Genomic DNA, 15,691 nt, shown 5'->3' on the forward strand with positions numbered 1-15,691 from the left:
AAAATCAATTTGAAGGTAACATATTATTCTTTGTATTTATTGCTGGATTTGACTCACTAATATTTAAGATTTTTATTCTCTTATTGAGAGAGACTGGCCAAAATTTTTCCATTCTTATAATGTCTTTACTGGGTTTGGATAGAACATGAACTCAGGGGTGGGGAGGGAGAATACACATAAAATTTACCATTTTAACCACTGTAAAGTGTACAGTTCAGTGACATTTAAAATTCAAAATTCAAAAGTTTACCCACAATGCTTTGCAACCATTACACTATCTAGTTCCAGAACTTTTTCATCAACCCCAAAGGAAACCCTGTACCCATTCAGCAGCCACTCCTCATACCCACTTCCCCCTAGTCCCTGGAAATTTTTTTTTATTGAGAGAGAGAGAGAGTGAGAGAATGAGTGGGGAGAGGCAGAGGGAGAGGGAGAAGCAGACTCCCCACTGAGCAGGGAGCCTGACTCGGGGCTCAATCCCAGTACCCTGAGATCATGACCTGAGCCAAAGGCAGACGCTTGACCGCTGAGACCCCAGGTGCCCCTGGCAATCATTAATCTGCTTTCTGTCAGCATGTCATAAATGAAATCATACAGTATTTGCCTTTTTGTGACTGGCTTCTTTCACTTTTCATAATGGCTTCAAGTTTCATCTATGTTGCAGCATGTGTCAATACACTGTTCCTTTCTTTGGCTGAATAATACTCCACTGTATGGACATATTTTTAACAAACTATAGAAATGATCCCTGAAAGTATAGGTTTTGGACCTAACATTTTTATACATTCATCTGTTGATTAATATTTCGGTTGTTTCTGCCCTTTGGCTATTATAAATAGTGCTGCCGTAAGTGCTCATGCATAGGAACTATTTAATTTCAATGTACTGACTCATTAAACGGTGAATGAAGGTATATGTTACAAAGAACAGATATAAATGATGTCAATTATGGCAACTTCTCTTGGAGGATAACATGGATTTGCTAGAGGAGGGAGGCTGGTGGAAAAGGAGACAGTAGAGCAAAGTCAACAAATATTTACTGTCTACTATGTGCTGGGTACTGTCCTAGGCATTGGGGATACAGAAGTAACAAAGCAGACAGGGCCCCCCGCTTTCATGTGGAAGAAGAACCATCAAGAGAACATACCAATGAGTAGGATCATTTCAGATAGTGATAAGTACTATGAAGAACACGGAATCTCATGATGTGCTAAGACAGTGACCTTGGGTGGGGGGGAACTACCTAGATCGGGGGGTCAGGACAAGAAGGTCTCCATGAACGGGCGATACCTGTCTTGAGGCATGGCTTGTCTGAATTTCACTTTCCAAATCTATAAAATGGAGAGAAGGACATATATCTCATGAGGTTCTTCAAAGACTAAATGGAGCAAGTTTATAAAACACTGGTATAGTCTTGATACATACATTTAATAAATGATAGCTACTGGTATTAATGTGATATTAAGTGTAACTTTTTAAGTTAATAACAAAATTAAAGCACCTAGAACCCTAGGGATTGTCACTGCTGATGGGTTTGGAAACTTGACTTTTTCAGAGGCCCTCAGTGGACTTCACAGACTTGTCTAGGCTGTCCCTGTCTCTCTGTGACCCATCCCCTATCCCTGGACAACCAGAGGAGATGCAGCTGTTCAGTGAAGAAGCGACTCCTAGATCCAGCAACAGCCCAGACTGGTGCCAGTGTGGACACTGCCTCCCGTCCCAACTCCCCGAGAGCCACAGATGCCTGGAAGAGCTGTGCTGTCGGAAAAAGGCTGGTGCCTGCATCACTACCTCAGAGCCCTTCAGGAAGCTCGTCTTGTCCCGACAGGTCCTGCAGTTCCTCCTGCTCTACCAGGAGCCCTTGCTGGTGCTGGATGAAAACTCCAGCAGCCGGCTGCGGCACTGTGCCTACAGGTGCTACACCACCTGGCGCTTCGGCTCCCCGGACCTCGCCGACTTTGCCATCCTGCCCAGCTGCTGCCGCTGGAGAATCCGGAGAGAGTTTCCCAAGAGTGAAGGCCAGTACACCGGCTTCCAGAGTCCTTACAGGGCTGAGCACGTGTGTTAACGTTTCCTTTGTTTGCACCCTGAGCTTGACCTGCAAAGCTCTGCGGCCAAATGTTCAACCAAAGGGAAATGTGTTTTCCGCTCCTGCAGCTCTAGATATGTCAGAGAGCAGACTGAACAAACAAACAAATAAACCAGAATCCCTCCGCATGGACTGAGAGTCGAGAGATTCAGATCTGTGCCTCAGTTCTGTCCCTAGGAAGTTGTATGATCCTAGGCTTTTAACTTTGTGCTTCAGTTGCCTTCCTACCCAACCTGCTACCCCACAGAGATGTCAGGAGGACAAACTGAGAGAGTGTATATGAACTTTCTTGTTAATGCACAAAGAGCTACATGAATGAGAAGCAGCTCCTTATGAGGCCAGACTGGGATAAGGTACAACTATGAACAAACCCTTTGGGTGCTGGCTGGAGAGTGTGGAGGATTAATGGTGGCCACAAATTCTTTGGCACTTGACCCTCAGGACCTAAGGGTTATGTCTCCTCCCCTTGCATGTGGGCAGCTCTGACTGCTTTATCCAATAGTGGAAGTGACTCTGTGTTGGCTTTGGGGTCTTGGTCTTGAGGCTGGAAGCTTCCACTTCCCGTGCTGCCCCACGTCTGCTGTAAAGGAAGCTAACCCCCATACAAAAGTCTGACTCTCCTCAGACCACCCTACTGTGAGGAAGCTCCAGAAGCCACATGGAGAACAGAGATGCCTGACCAGTTCCCTGCTTCCAAGCCATCCACACGTAGTCACTGGACACGGGACAGAAGCCTTCAGATGATTCCACACCTTGCTAACACTGGACTGCCACTGCATGAGACGCCTCCCAGGGCACCCACAGAACAAAACTATTGTTTTAAGCCACTAAATTTTCGGTCGTTTGTTACGCAGCAACAGATGACTGGGACAGAGAGCAAGCCTGACTCACTGGAACACAGACTCAGCCCCACTTTCCGTGATTCTAGGGTTCTTAGGGAGCATGGACCTCCCCTGAAGCCCCACCAGGGCTTAGGTCTCTGTTCGGCAGTCCTGTCAGGGCTGCAGACCAAATCAGGTAACCCACCAGACCAGCCCTGGAATCCATCCAATCTCACTGCTGAACTACCCAGAACAGTCTAACCCACATCCTATTACTATGACTGGAAGTAGTTACTGCTGTTAAAACTGGAAAAGGCCACCTTTATGCTTTTAACATCCTGCACTTTGCAGCCAGTTAGAATGGGCGCAGTCTGGATGCTACTTAAAAAGCAGCTCACACCCAAATCTTGACCACTTCTGTACATCACCACTGAGAATATGAAAACGGATAGTCAGAGGGTTTAGGGTCCTCCTTTGGATTCCCTTTTCATGGTTTTGGTACTAGAATTGATTATTTCTAAACAACTCTTTTAAAGAATAAATAGAGACCACTTTTCAACACTGTAACTGATGAAGGATCTATGAGTTTTCTTAATACATATTCTAAAATGTGCCATTTTGATACTTTTTAAAAACTAGATGCTTTCTACTGTATTCATGTAAAGTAAATATGAGCAAAACACTTCTTTTTTTGACCCAGGATTTTATCTGGCTTTAAACTCAGGAATAAATTAGGCCAGACTGAACTCTCATTTTTACTACATTTCAGAGATAGATCATATATGACTTCTTATATGTATGATAAGTATTTGAAAAGTGGATTATATATGACTTCTTCAGTATTTAAATTTTTACTTCTAGAATTCTATGTATGAACTACAAATTTCCATTCTGATAAACCTCTGAAACTTTATACCTTTATTTTATTTTTTGGTGCCTTATCCCTAGTGTGTTTCTATAACCTCTAGAGGCCCCAAATGGAGTCAGAATTTGGAATGACAATTAGTCACGGGATCCACCTACTATCCTCCTTCACCTTCCCCACCGATGCTTTAGGTGAGAGGGTGATGTGTTATGTCAACGTGTAAAACGTCTGACACTTCCTACAATAACATGCACCATATTTGTATCTTGTTTTTAGTCTACTGCATAAAATAATGTCATCAGCAAAGGCATCCCAAGGAGAATCACACTTTGTAGGACCTGTTTTCTTGTACTTAAATCCATTATTCTATATAGTAATTTCCCAGTATTCACTACTTCATGTCTATGTATTACAGATCTGCTTTCTTGTAATACTAGCTGGTTTCATGGAGAATTGGTAATGAATTTGCATTTCTCTCTTCAGAGGGCATCAGTTTTTAAACACTTCTAATTCTAGTTTGGCAATGTACATGTCTTAACTAGATAATATATTTTGATAATAAAAATATTATCAATGTTTTGAATGTAAAAAATAATGTATAATTTATGATTACTGAAGTGTTCCTTTTACTTCCTTTTCTCAGAAGATCCCCAAATCACAGTTCATTCATTGACACTTTCATTCAATATATATTCATTGAGGAACTATGACATAATAAGACACATATTTGGTCTCTGCTCCCAATTCCTGACACAGAGCTCCTAAATCCCTTAGAATCTGCTGGGTGATAAGAGTGTCTTGTGTTCTAACAAGACAACTCTTGGTGGGCTCCTAACTTCAGGATGGGGGCTGGCTGCCAGAAAGACCAAGCCATGATCAGAAGCTTAGAACTTGGAGCCCCATTCTCATCCTCCAGAATGGAGAGGGATTGGAAACTGAGTTTAACAATTGATTGTACCCATGTGATGAAGCCCCCATAAAAAATGTCTAAATTATGAGATTTGGAGAGCTTCTGAATAGATGAACACACCTACATGGTGGGAGAGTGGCACCCCTCAACTCTACAGGGACAGAAGCATCTGTGCTCAGGACCCTTCTGGACCTTGCCCTATGTACCTCTTCATCTGGTTGTTCATCTGTATCATTACATCCTTTATAATAAACCAGTAAATACAAACCAAGGTTTCCCTGAGTTCTATGAACCATTATAACAAATGACTGAACCTGAGAAGGGGATTAGGGGAACCCCCAATTTACAGCCAGTTGGTCTGACGTACAGGGGAAAGCCTGGGACTTGTGACTGACATCTGAAGTGGAGGACAATCTTGTGGGATTGAGGCCTCAACCGATGGGGTCTATGCTAACTCCAGTAGTTAATAACATAATTGATTGTAGGACGTTCAGTTGGTGTCTGGAGAGTTGGAGAACTGGTTGGTGTGGGAAATCTCCACAAACATTTGGTGCCAGAAGTATTACAAGTACAGAATAGGAAAACGAATTTTCTTTTAGGCACTCACTAGAGACCAATGATAGATAAGGTTGCTGCTGTCATGGAGATGTGAGGAGATGATCATTAATTAAATAATTCAAATGTAAATTTGTGTCTTGTGAAGAGGATCATGATGAAGAAGAAAAATGATGTTCTGAGAGCCTAAAATAAGGGAATTTGACCATTTTGGGGGAGATCAGAGAGGTCCTCCTTGAGGGTGCAGCCCTTTAGCTAAAACCTGAAGGGTAAGTACAAAATAAGTAGGTGAAGAGGGTAGGAAAGAGCGTTCTAGGCAGAAAGACTAGCATGTGTGAAGGCCCTGGGGCAGAAAATGCATAGCAGGTTTACGGGACTTACAGGCGATCTGGATGCCTATTCTATAGATAGTAAGGGGGAAGTCAAGCATGAGGTAAGACTGGACAGGCAGGCAGCGGCTGCACTGCATAGAGCCTTGCGGGCCATGGCAAGGAGTTTTGTCTTTATTTTAAGTCTTAAGCATTTTAAATAGCAGCCTAGTAAGATTATATTTGGTTTTTAAAAGATCATTCTGATCGCTGCATGGAGAATGAACAAAAGGTGGTGGTAGGTAGTTTTAATTTTTACTTCAGTCTTTCCCTACTTTGCCCCAAATATGCAGTGAAATGAATTGATTCTCTTTTCTCTCCTCCTCTTCATCCTGGGAAGTCACAGAAAGATCAGCCACAAGAAATAAAGGAGGAAAAGCTTTAGCGTGCCTTGGTTTTTAGAGTATTTCCTGTCCCAAGCTGGTGGGGAGACCACTTTTTGGTCTCACCAGGTCAGGCAGAGGAATGTGCCAAATCTAGAGACAAAGGGCAGTCAGCAGAGCGGCTGATGTATCTCACCCTGTAGTGTATGGCCTAAAATTGAGGTCTAATTGTGCATGCCGGCTTGACATATGATGAAATCAGGAGGGTCTAAAATGGCTTAACTGCAAGTTTCTCTCCCCAACCTACTCCCACAGAAAAGGTTGCCTAGACAAGTACCTTCTTTAGCAAATGGAGCAGAGACACTTGCTACTGACCCCTGAGTAATGGGTTTAAGTTCTTTACCATCCATGGAATTATCCAAAAGTCAATCATGTCCTCCTGTGGGAACCACAGGGCACCTCACCCTTTTGATACTGCAAAGCACACCTGCCTCCCACCTGAGCCAAAATCCCACCACCTCTGGTTGTTCACTCTGTTCCCAAATGCAACCCCCCTGAATCTATGATGTGACTAATAAACTGCTGCCAATTTCACTTGTCTAGTGTTGGGTGTCATGCATTTGGCCATCTCCATGACCTTAGGGTGGGAATCCTTCCCTCACCAATTGGGTAAAGAGGAGGTGATTAAAGGACCCCTAATTCCAGGCCAACCAGCCACCCTGAAAAATTACAGGCTTGGCCTGGCTTCTGTAGTTATTGTCTGCACAAAGCCCTGCCTCCTAGAGCCCATGAGAAACTGGGATCACTACACCCTTTTATTCAAATTAGCCACTGGGTACACTGGATGTGGTTTCACTTCCTGCTGCTTGTATATTTCTTAACACATATTCTAATCCCACGCAGTTACCATTCTGGGAATCCCAAGTGCCCCCTGACTCACTCCTGCTCTCTTTTGAAGAAATCTAGACATCACAATCTTCTTTCGCTTTTACTGTGACCTTTCAGTTTCCTCTTTTCCAGTCAGGTTATAAATTATGTTTCCCAAAAAAATGATGATTCATGGAGAGGATTTTGCATTCCTAACATCCTTAGCTCCTCTTGTCAAGGTCACATGAGACTGAGGCTTCTGGAATCAGTGGAGGAGATACCCAATACTGACTGGCCATTTGAACCAAATAATTGCCATACTTGACAGGCTTGGATGAGTGTTTGATGCAAGCCTGTTGAGTATAGTAAATTACGAGTTATATTTTATTTCCCCAAGCAAAAAACAAGCTCCTCAAAGGCAAAGGACTCATCTTGGTTTTGGATCCACTACGTGCCTATTCCAGCATGGTGGTGCAGTGGTAAAGAGCCTCTGGAAACTGACCACCTAGAGTCAAATCCTGAGTCAGTAATTAGCTAAGTGGCCTCAGGCAGCTGATCTAATGCTTAGAATCCTCAGTTGCATCTTTGTGTCCAAGGGTTGTTTTAAGTCTTAAATATTGTAAGTGTAAATGTATGTAGAGTACTTTGCTCACTGCCTGTTAACAGAGTAAGCACTCAATAAATGGTAGCTATTGGGGGTGCCTGGGTGGTACAGTTGGTTAAGTGTCTGACTCTTGATTTTGGCTCAGGTCATGATCTCAGGGTCATGAGATTGAGCCCCTGTCAGGCTGCAGGCTCAGCTCAGAGTCTGCTTAAGATTCTCCCTCGGGGCACCTGGGTGGCTCAGTAGGTTAAGCGCCTCCCTCGGGGCACCTGGGTGGCTCAGTAGGTTAAGCGCCTCCCTCGGGGCACCTGGGTGGCTCAGTAGGTTAAGCGCCTGCCCTGATCTCAGGGTCCTGGGATCAAGCCCACATCAGGCTCCCTGCTCAGTGGGGAGTTGGCTTCCCTCTCTGCCCCTCCCCCCTGCTTGTGTGTGTTCTCTCTCCCTCACAAATAAAATCTTTTTAAAATTAAAAAAAAAAGATTCTCTCTCTGTGCCCCTCCCACTTGTGCTCTCTCTAAAATAAATAAATCTTTAAAAAATGTTAGCTATTACCGTTATTTGGATGGTGCCTTAGCATCACTCCTAAACTGCAGGCTCATATATTTAACCACCTCTAAATATTCCACTTAAATAGTTCAGAGGCAAGTCAAATGAGTACAAAGCAGAAATCCCTACCTCTGCTCTCTCCACCTCACCCACAGGTGCTCCTCCAGAAATCCCAAGCTCAGTTAGTAGTAGCACCACCAGCTCAATCTCCCAAACCAGAAATCCAAGTGACAGTCTAAACATCCCCTATCCCCCTTCTCCATCCCCGTTCCATCCAATCTCATTCATGCACTCAGCAAACATTTACTAAGCGTCCTGGCACTGTGCAGGTGCTGGGGATAAATAGGTAAACAAGCCAGGCTCTCCAGGAGGTTAGGTGCAGTGTGGAAAGTGGGCGAGCAATGTAGAAAGAGATGAGATGAGAACAGCTTGGGGTAAAGGGTGTAAGAAAAACAAGCAGCATGCCATGACAGAAACAATGGGGTTACTTCTGATAGGGGTCAAGGACGGCCTCTCTGAGGAAGTGACATTTAAGCTAGACCTGAATATCAGGAAGAAGCTGGCTTCTTGGGAGGAATGGAGGGACAGCAAGTGCAAACACTGAAGTCGGAAAAAAAAGTGAGTGTGTTCCAAGAACTGTCAGATGGCCAGTGTGACAGGGACATTTACAACACAGTCCTTGTCTTCTAAGTCTATCCAGGGAGGGACAAAGCCTTGTTTTCTTACTGCTTCATGAACTGTGTGGGCCCATCTCATTGAACCGAAAGCGCAAAGAAAGGCAAAATCGATATAGGCGAGAGTAACCACAGGGGGTTTTATGAAGCTCTCGAGACACAAGCTGACCCTCCCTAGATGAAGAGGCCAGAAACATTGTCTGGTGGGAAGAGAAGAGGCACTCTTGAGAGCAACAGCAGCACAAGCCAGGCCCAGAAAGAAATGAGGATGGTGTGTGCTCAAATTACTGGCAGACCTGGCTGGCTCCCCAGAATGGGAAGAAAGTAGATGAAGATGAAAAGAGACTGATGTGCAGAAAATCTTGAAAAAAAAAAAAAAGGCGGAAGTGTTTGGACCAATTGCAAAGTCAAGATGGAGCCATTCTTGGGCTGACAGGGGACACAAAGAAAACAGTGACTTAAGAACATCCTTTGTGCAGGGATACCTCGGTGGCTCAGTCGGTTAAATGTCTACCTTTGGCTCACGTCATGATCCCAGGGTCATGGGATCGAGTCCAACATCAGGCTCCTTGCTCAGCAGGGAGCCTGCTTCTTCCTCCAACTGCAGCTCCCCCCGCTTGCGCACGTTCTCTCTCTCTCTGACAAATAAATAAAATCTTAAAAAAAAAAAAAAAAAGAACATCCTTCAGGCAGCCATGAGGATGTTGGCTGGGGGGAAACCCTGGGAGGGAGATTACTTAAGTCGGCTGGGATCTAGAGGAGGGATTCCTGGACTACTAATTTGGTGGTGGTGATAGGAAGAAAAGAAAGAATCCGAGAAAGAATTTTATTAAATTCCTTTAGCTCCAACAAAAGAGGGCTGGTAAAATAAATTACAACACATTCACATAACAGAGCTGCATGCAGCAACTTAAAATGATGCCAAAGAAGGGGAGCAAATGATATTGAGAGATGTTCAAGACAGAACACATCTGCATGACATTTTTCCTTAAGGAGAATGTGAGCCTTTAATTAGAACTCTCTTTTTTTTTTTTTCCAGCTAAGATAGTATTTGTTAAAAACCTTTAATCCTAAATGTACATTTAAGAAAACAAAGAAGGGGCACCTGGGTGGCTCAGATGGTTAAGTGTCTGACTCTTGGTCTTGGCTCAGGTCTTGATCTCAGGGTTGTGAGATGGAGCCCCACATCAGGCTTTGTGCTCAGTGTGGGGAGTGTGCCTGAGATTCTCTCTCCCTATGCCCTTCCCCCCAACACTCAACGCACGTTTTTTCTCTCTCTCTCAAATAATAAATATCTTTTTTTAAAGATATTTATTTATTTATTTGTCAAAGAGAGAGAGCGAGCACAAGCAGGGGGAGCGGCAGGCAGAGGGAGAAGCAGGCTCCCTGCTGAGCAAGGAGCCCAATGTGGGACTTGATCCCGGGACCCTGGGATCATGAACTGAGCCAAAGGCAGATGCTTAACCAACGGAGCCACCTAGGTGTCCCTAATAAATAAAAATCTTAAAAAATATATAAAAAAGAAGAAGACAAAGAAGGGCCACCTCATTCCTCATTGGAATATGCCATGGATAATGACAAATCAATTGAGAGATATCGGAAAAGGTCGATGGCATTTCCTGAAATACAAAAATCAAGATTATTTCCTCTACCATGGTTTGTTTGGGGAACTCAGTGAAGAGTTGGCCTGTGGCTGGCTCTCTGCCCGCTGTTAGGGGCTGAATTTTGCCTCCCCCACTGATCCATATGTTGAAGTCCTAACCCCCGTTATCTCAGAACATGACTGGATTTGGGGATGTAGTCTTCAACGAGGTAATTAAGATAAAATGAGCTCTAATCCAAATTGACTGGCGTCCTTCTAAGAAGAGGAGATTAGAACACTGGTGAAGGTATGGGAGCAGACAAGGAGAGAAGCTGACACCTAGATCTCGGACTTTCAGCCTCCAGAATTGTGAGGAAACGGATTTCTCTTGCTTAAACCACCCTGTCTGTGGTGCTTCGTTATGACAGCACTACCTGAAACACCTCCCTTCTTTTTATTTTTTTTAAGATTTTATTTATTTATTTGAGAGAGAGAGAGCATGAGCAGGGGGGAGGGTCAAAGGGAGAAGCAGACACCCTGCTAAGCAAAGAACCTGACGTGGGGCTCGATCCCAGCATCCCAGGATCATGAACTGAGTTGAAGGCAGACGCTTAACTGACCGAGCCACCCAGGAGCCCCTCCCTTCTTTCTTTTCAATTGTGACGAATATATTTTGAATATAAAACATAATGCGTGGGCTTGGCAGTTCCTCAAATACTTAAATACGAAATTTCCATATGATCCAGTTATTCCACTTTCAGGTATATACCCAAAAGAACTGACAGCAGGGACTCAAATAGATACCTACACACAAATGTCCACTAACAATTGCCAAAAGATGGTAACAACCCAGTGTCCACTAATAGATGAGTGGATAAACAAAATGGGATATATCTATATGATGGAATATTCTTTGGCCATAAAATGGGATGAAGTTCTGATACATTCTACATGGATGAACCTTGAAAACATGATGCTAAGTGAAATAAGTCAGACATAAAAAGCCGCATACTGTGTCATTCCATTTATATGAAATATCCAGAATGGGCAAATCCATAGAGACAGAAACCAGAATAAAGGTTACCAGACACTAGCAGAAGAGGAAAATAGAAAGTGTTTAATCGGTATAGAGCTTCTATTTAAGATGATGAAAAAGTTCTAGAGTTGGATGGTGATGAAGGTTGCCCAACAGTGTAAATATACTTAATGCCACTGAAACGTACAACTAAAAATGGTTAAAATAAAATTTATGCATATTTGCCACAATTTTTTAAATTGCCAAAAACAAAAAATAATGCATAGGCAACTGTGCGATTTTTATATTTTGTGGATATTTCTTTATAGCATTAAACATACATACTTTCTTTGCAGCATCTAGACATTCTTTTCGTCTGAGTCTCAAATGAAGGCTGAGGCCAGCTTGCTGTTCAGATTTCCCCATACCCTCCAAAAGCATATAATACGTGTCTTGTAAGAAAATACTCCAGTGGAGATCCCCAGCAGGGCCAACAAGCCAGAAGAACAGCATTTGCAAGGATTTGCAAGGAAGAAGGGATAAACTGGTGGTTGGTGGATGGATATAAATCTCACCTTTGGCTTTCTTAGGGTGGAATTCAAGCACTGACCTTGCCTGAGGCATTGACTTTGCCATCCACCATCAGGAAAAAAAAAATGTCTACTTTTCTGATGGGAATAGCTCTGCCTTCAACTTCAGATAAAGCACTGCAGGACAAGGTTCACAACGGCGCTTGCTGACCCCTGTGCTGAGTCAGGCTCACAGGCCGGCAGGCATCAAATGTGCACAGTGGCCATTCAGGGTGAGGACTGCCTGGCGCAGCACCTGGATTTGGCTTTGCTTGCTCAGGGTACATCCACATTTGCTCCTGTGTCACCAGGAGAGCAAAGTGGCTTGGCCTCCAAGGAGGGTGAGGTGGAAAAACCTGCATACAGCCAGGCCGTGCCAGCAGGTAATTACTGAGTGTCTCTGCGACAGGGAGGCTTTTGAATGTGCCCCTGAGGCCTCATCAAAATAGGACTGGGGTAGGTCATCCTGGAAATGAAGGTGGTCCCCGGGAGAATAAAGGGCGGTGAAGCTGCTGCCTCACAGAAGCACATTCAAATGTCAGCCGGAAGCAGAGGGGTAAAATTAGAGGGAGCAGAATGTTTTAGGAGAGGAAGGAGTCCCTGTGGGACACTTACTTGAAATAAATCCGATCAATAAAAATCTAGATGTACAAAATGAGCACATAGTATGTCTGGGTGAAAGTGATTTTTGTTTTACAGAGGGGTTCCTAACAAGGTAAGATTCCTTTCAATAACATTTCAATGAAATTATATAAAAATGGAGTCCTCATTTTTAGGAGCTTATCTATCAAAGGGACGGGGATGTCCAGAGCCTGGGCTGCAAACCAACTAGCTGTGAGAACCCTCAAGACTTCATCTCAGTTTTCTTATTTACAAAAGGAAAGGACAGTGCTAAATATGATCACTAAGGTACTTTTAATATCAAAATGATTCCTCCATTGTATAAAATGAGATCAGGGATGCCCGGGTGGCTCAGCCGGCTAAGTGTCTGCCTTCAGCTCAGGTCATGATCTCAGGGTCCTGGGATCAAGTCCCATATCGGGTTCTTTGCTCAGCAGGTAGCCTGCCTCTCCCCCTGCTTGTGCTCTCTCTCTGACAAATAAATAAAATCTTTTTAAAAAATAAAAAAAATAAAATGAGAGCTATTTGTACTTGACATTCAGCTTATATAAAGTGCTTAGCACAGCACCTGGTGAGTGGTCAATGAATGTACTGTGTTGGTTAAAATCAAAAGTCCATGGGGCATCTGGGTGGCTCAGCTGATTGAGCATCCAACTCTTGGTTTTGGCTCAGGTCATGATCTCAGGGTCATGAGATCAAGCCCCATACTGGGCTCCACACTCAGCAAGGAGTCTGCTTGGGATTCTCTCTCACTTTGCCCCTTTCCCTCACCGCCCCCCATGTGTGCTCTTTCTCTCTCAAATAAATACATCTTTTAAAAAATTAAAATAAAACAAAATAAAATAAAAGTCCATACCATGGCCTCTGAGGCCCTACTTGATCTGGCCCCTGACTTCCTTTCAGGATCCTAGCTCACTTTACTCTCTTCCTTGCCCACTACATTCCATTCATACTGCTCTCTTCCTACTCCTGAGACATACCAAGATTGTTCATACCTCAGGGCTTTTACACTTGCTATCTCCTCTGCCTGGGATCCTTTCTTCCCAGATTTTCAGAGAGTTGGCTCCTTCTTGACATTCAGATCTCAGCTCAAACGTACTTCCTTAGAGAGGGCCTCCCCTGAGCTAACAAATATAAAGAGAATTCAACACCCAGCCCTGAATGCACATTCTTTTAAGGTGCGCATGGAGCATGTACAAAAGCAGACATGGATTGCTTCAACGATCAGTATGAGACAGACTAGGCTCTCCAACTACATTTCAACGAAAAGAGAAATTCATTTTTTTAAAGATGGATTTTAAAAGGATATGGAAACCAAATAACATATTGCTAAATGACTTTTGGAAATGTGTAAAACTGAGTGATAATGAAAACGGCACATGTCCAAACTGGTGGGACACAGCAAAAGCACTACTTTAAAGGGAAACGTATAGCTTTATATACATTTATCAGGAAACAAGGAAGGTTAAAAAAGACAGGAGCCAAGCATTCAACCTGAAACACTGGAAAAGGAGCAGCAGAATCAACTGAAAGAAACAAGAAGGAAATAATAACTATTAGGGCAGAAATCAATGAAATACCAAACAACTGAGACAACTAACAGAACTAAAACCTGGTTCTGTAAAAAAGTAAAATGGCAGAAGTCTTGTCAGAGATTTATGTCTAAGAAAAAGAAGCAAACAAACTACAGAAAAAGTAGAACATAATGACAGTCCCAACAGAATTTTTTAAAAATATTAAGACAATCATAAACAACCACGGGCTAATAAATTTGCTTGGCTTTCTCTGACTTGTCCCTACTCACTATTTTTATTGTATGTTGCCTGTCTCTTGACACTGGAAGGTAAGCTTCTTCAGGCAGAGATTTTTGCCTGTTTGGTTCCAGATAAACACCACATGCTGAGTAACTATCTGATGAATGCACAGATAAATGTCCCCACTAAGCCAGGACAGCTGAGGTCAGGTAAGTTCTTCCCAACACAAATGTTTTGGGTTGTCCTCAGCAGATTTGCCCAGGTACAAGGACAACTGCAAAGGAATCCTGGCAAAGGTCTCTGGGATCTGATCATGCCAGTGACACGGTATTACCACACCTTGGTCATTTTGGGAGCCACTCAAAGAAACTATGAATTTCTGGCTCAGCAGGCCACAATTGTGCACAAATCCTGGATATGAAGAATAAAAGGGGGGAAGTCAGTTTGGTGGTCCCACAAGAAGCTAAACATAGAATTACCACATGACCCAGCAAGTCCCCTCCTAGGTGTATACCGCAAAATCAAAAACAGGGACTGAGACTAATACTTGTACGTAGGTGTTCATTGCAGCACTATTCACACAAGCCGACAGGTGAAAGCAACCCCAATGTCCATCAACTGATGAGTAGATCAACAAATATGATATATCCATACAACAGAATATTATTCAGCCATAAAAAGGACTGAAATATTGATGCATGCTATCGTGTGGCTGAACCTCAAAAACATGATGCCAAATGAAAGAAGCCAGACATAAAACGTCACAGTTGTAGGACTCCATTTACATGAAATATGCAGACTAAGTGAATCCATAGAGACAGAGAACAGATTGGCAATTGCCAGGAGCTGGGAGGGAGGGGAAAATGGGGAACTACTACTTAATGGGTGTGGGGTCTCCTTTTTGGGGGTACAAGTGATCTGGACCTAGATAAAGGTAGGGGATGCACAACATTATGTGTGTATTAAATGCCACTGAATTGTTCACTTTAAAATAGTTAATTTTAGGGGAGCCTGGGTGGCAGTCGGTTAAGCATCCAACTTTTGGTTTCAGCTCAGGTCGTCATCTCAGGTTGTGAGATCAAGCCTGGTGTCAGGCTCCATGCTCAGCATAAAGTCTGCTTAAGACTCTCCCTCCCTCTCTGTCTGCCCCTTCCCCAGACGCTCATGCTCTTTCTCTCTAAAATAAATAAATCTTTCAAAAAAGTTAATTTTAGGGGCGCCTGAGTGGCTCAGCCCTTAAGCATCTGCCTTCGGCTCAGGTCATGATCCCAGGGTCCTGGGATCGAGCCCCGCATCGGGCTCCCTCCCTCTCCCACTCCCCCTGCTGGTGTTCCCTCCCTCGCTGTGTCTCTCTCAGTCAAATAAATAAATAAAATCTTTTTTAAAAAAAAGTTAATTTTATGTTATGTGAATACACATACATACCATACACAATACACACCAAAAACACATTTGGCCAGATGGCTGAGTGTTAAAATCAATAACCGCAGCCCAATATCACTGCCATTAAGTACAAGAATAAATCTGA

General features: G+C 43.4%; 2 protein-coding genes across 4 annotated transcripts in view; one reads left to right on the top strand and one right to left on the bottom strand.

Moving 5' to 3' along the window:
* The window catches only part of P2RX7 (purinergic receptor P2X 7), a 37,757-nt gene extending 33,406 nt beyond the window's left edge, over positions 1–4,351 (top strand). The window contains exon 13 of the mRNA XM_008688864.2: positions 1,556–4,351. Within this exon, the coding sequence (XP_008687086.2) occupies positions 1,556–2,068 (513 nt within the window). The 3' untranslated portion in view covers positions 2,069–4,351. The remainder of the gene's footprint in view (positions 1–1,555) is intronic.
* Positions 1–15,691, bottom strand: part of IFT81 (intraflagellar transport 81) — a 180,441-nt gene that overhangs the window by 153,402 nt on the left and 11,348 nt on the right. The gene's annotated exons all lie outside the window — the stretch shown is intronic.

Source organism: Ursus maritimus, unplaced genomic scaffold (genome assembly GCF_017311325.1).
Source record: "Ursus maritimus isolate PB19 unplaced genomic scaffold, ASM1731132v1 scaffold_33, whole genome shotgun sequence".
Taxonomy (NCBI): Eukaryota; Metazoa; Chordata; class Mammalia; order Carnivora; family Ursidae; genus Ursus; species Ursus maritimus.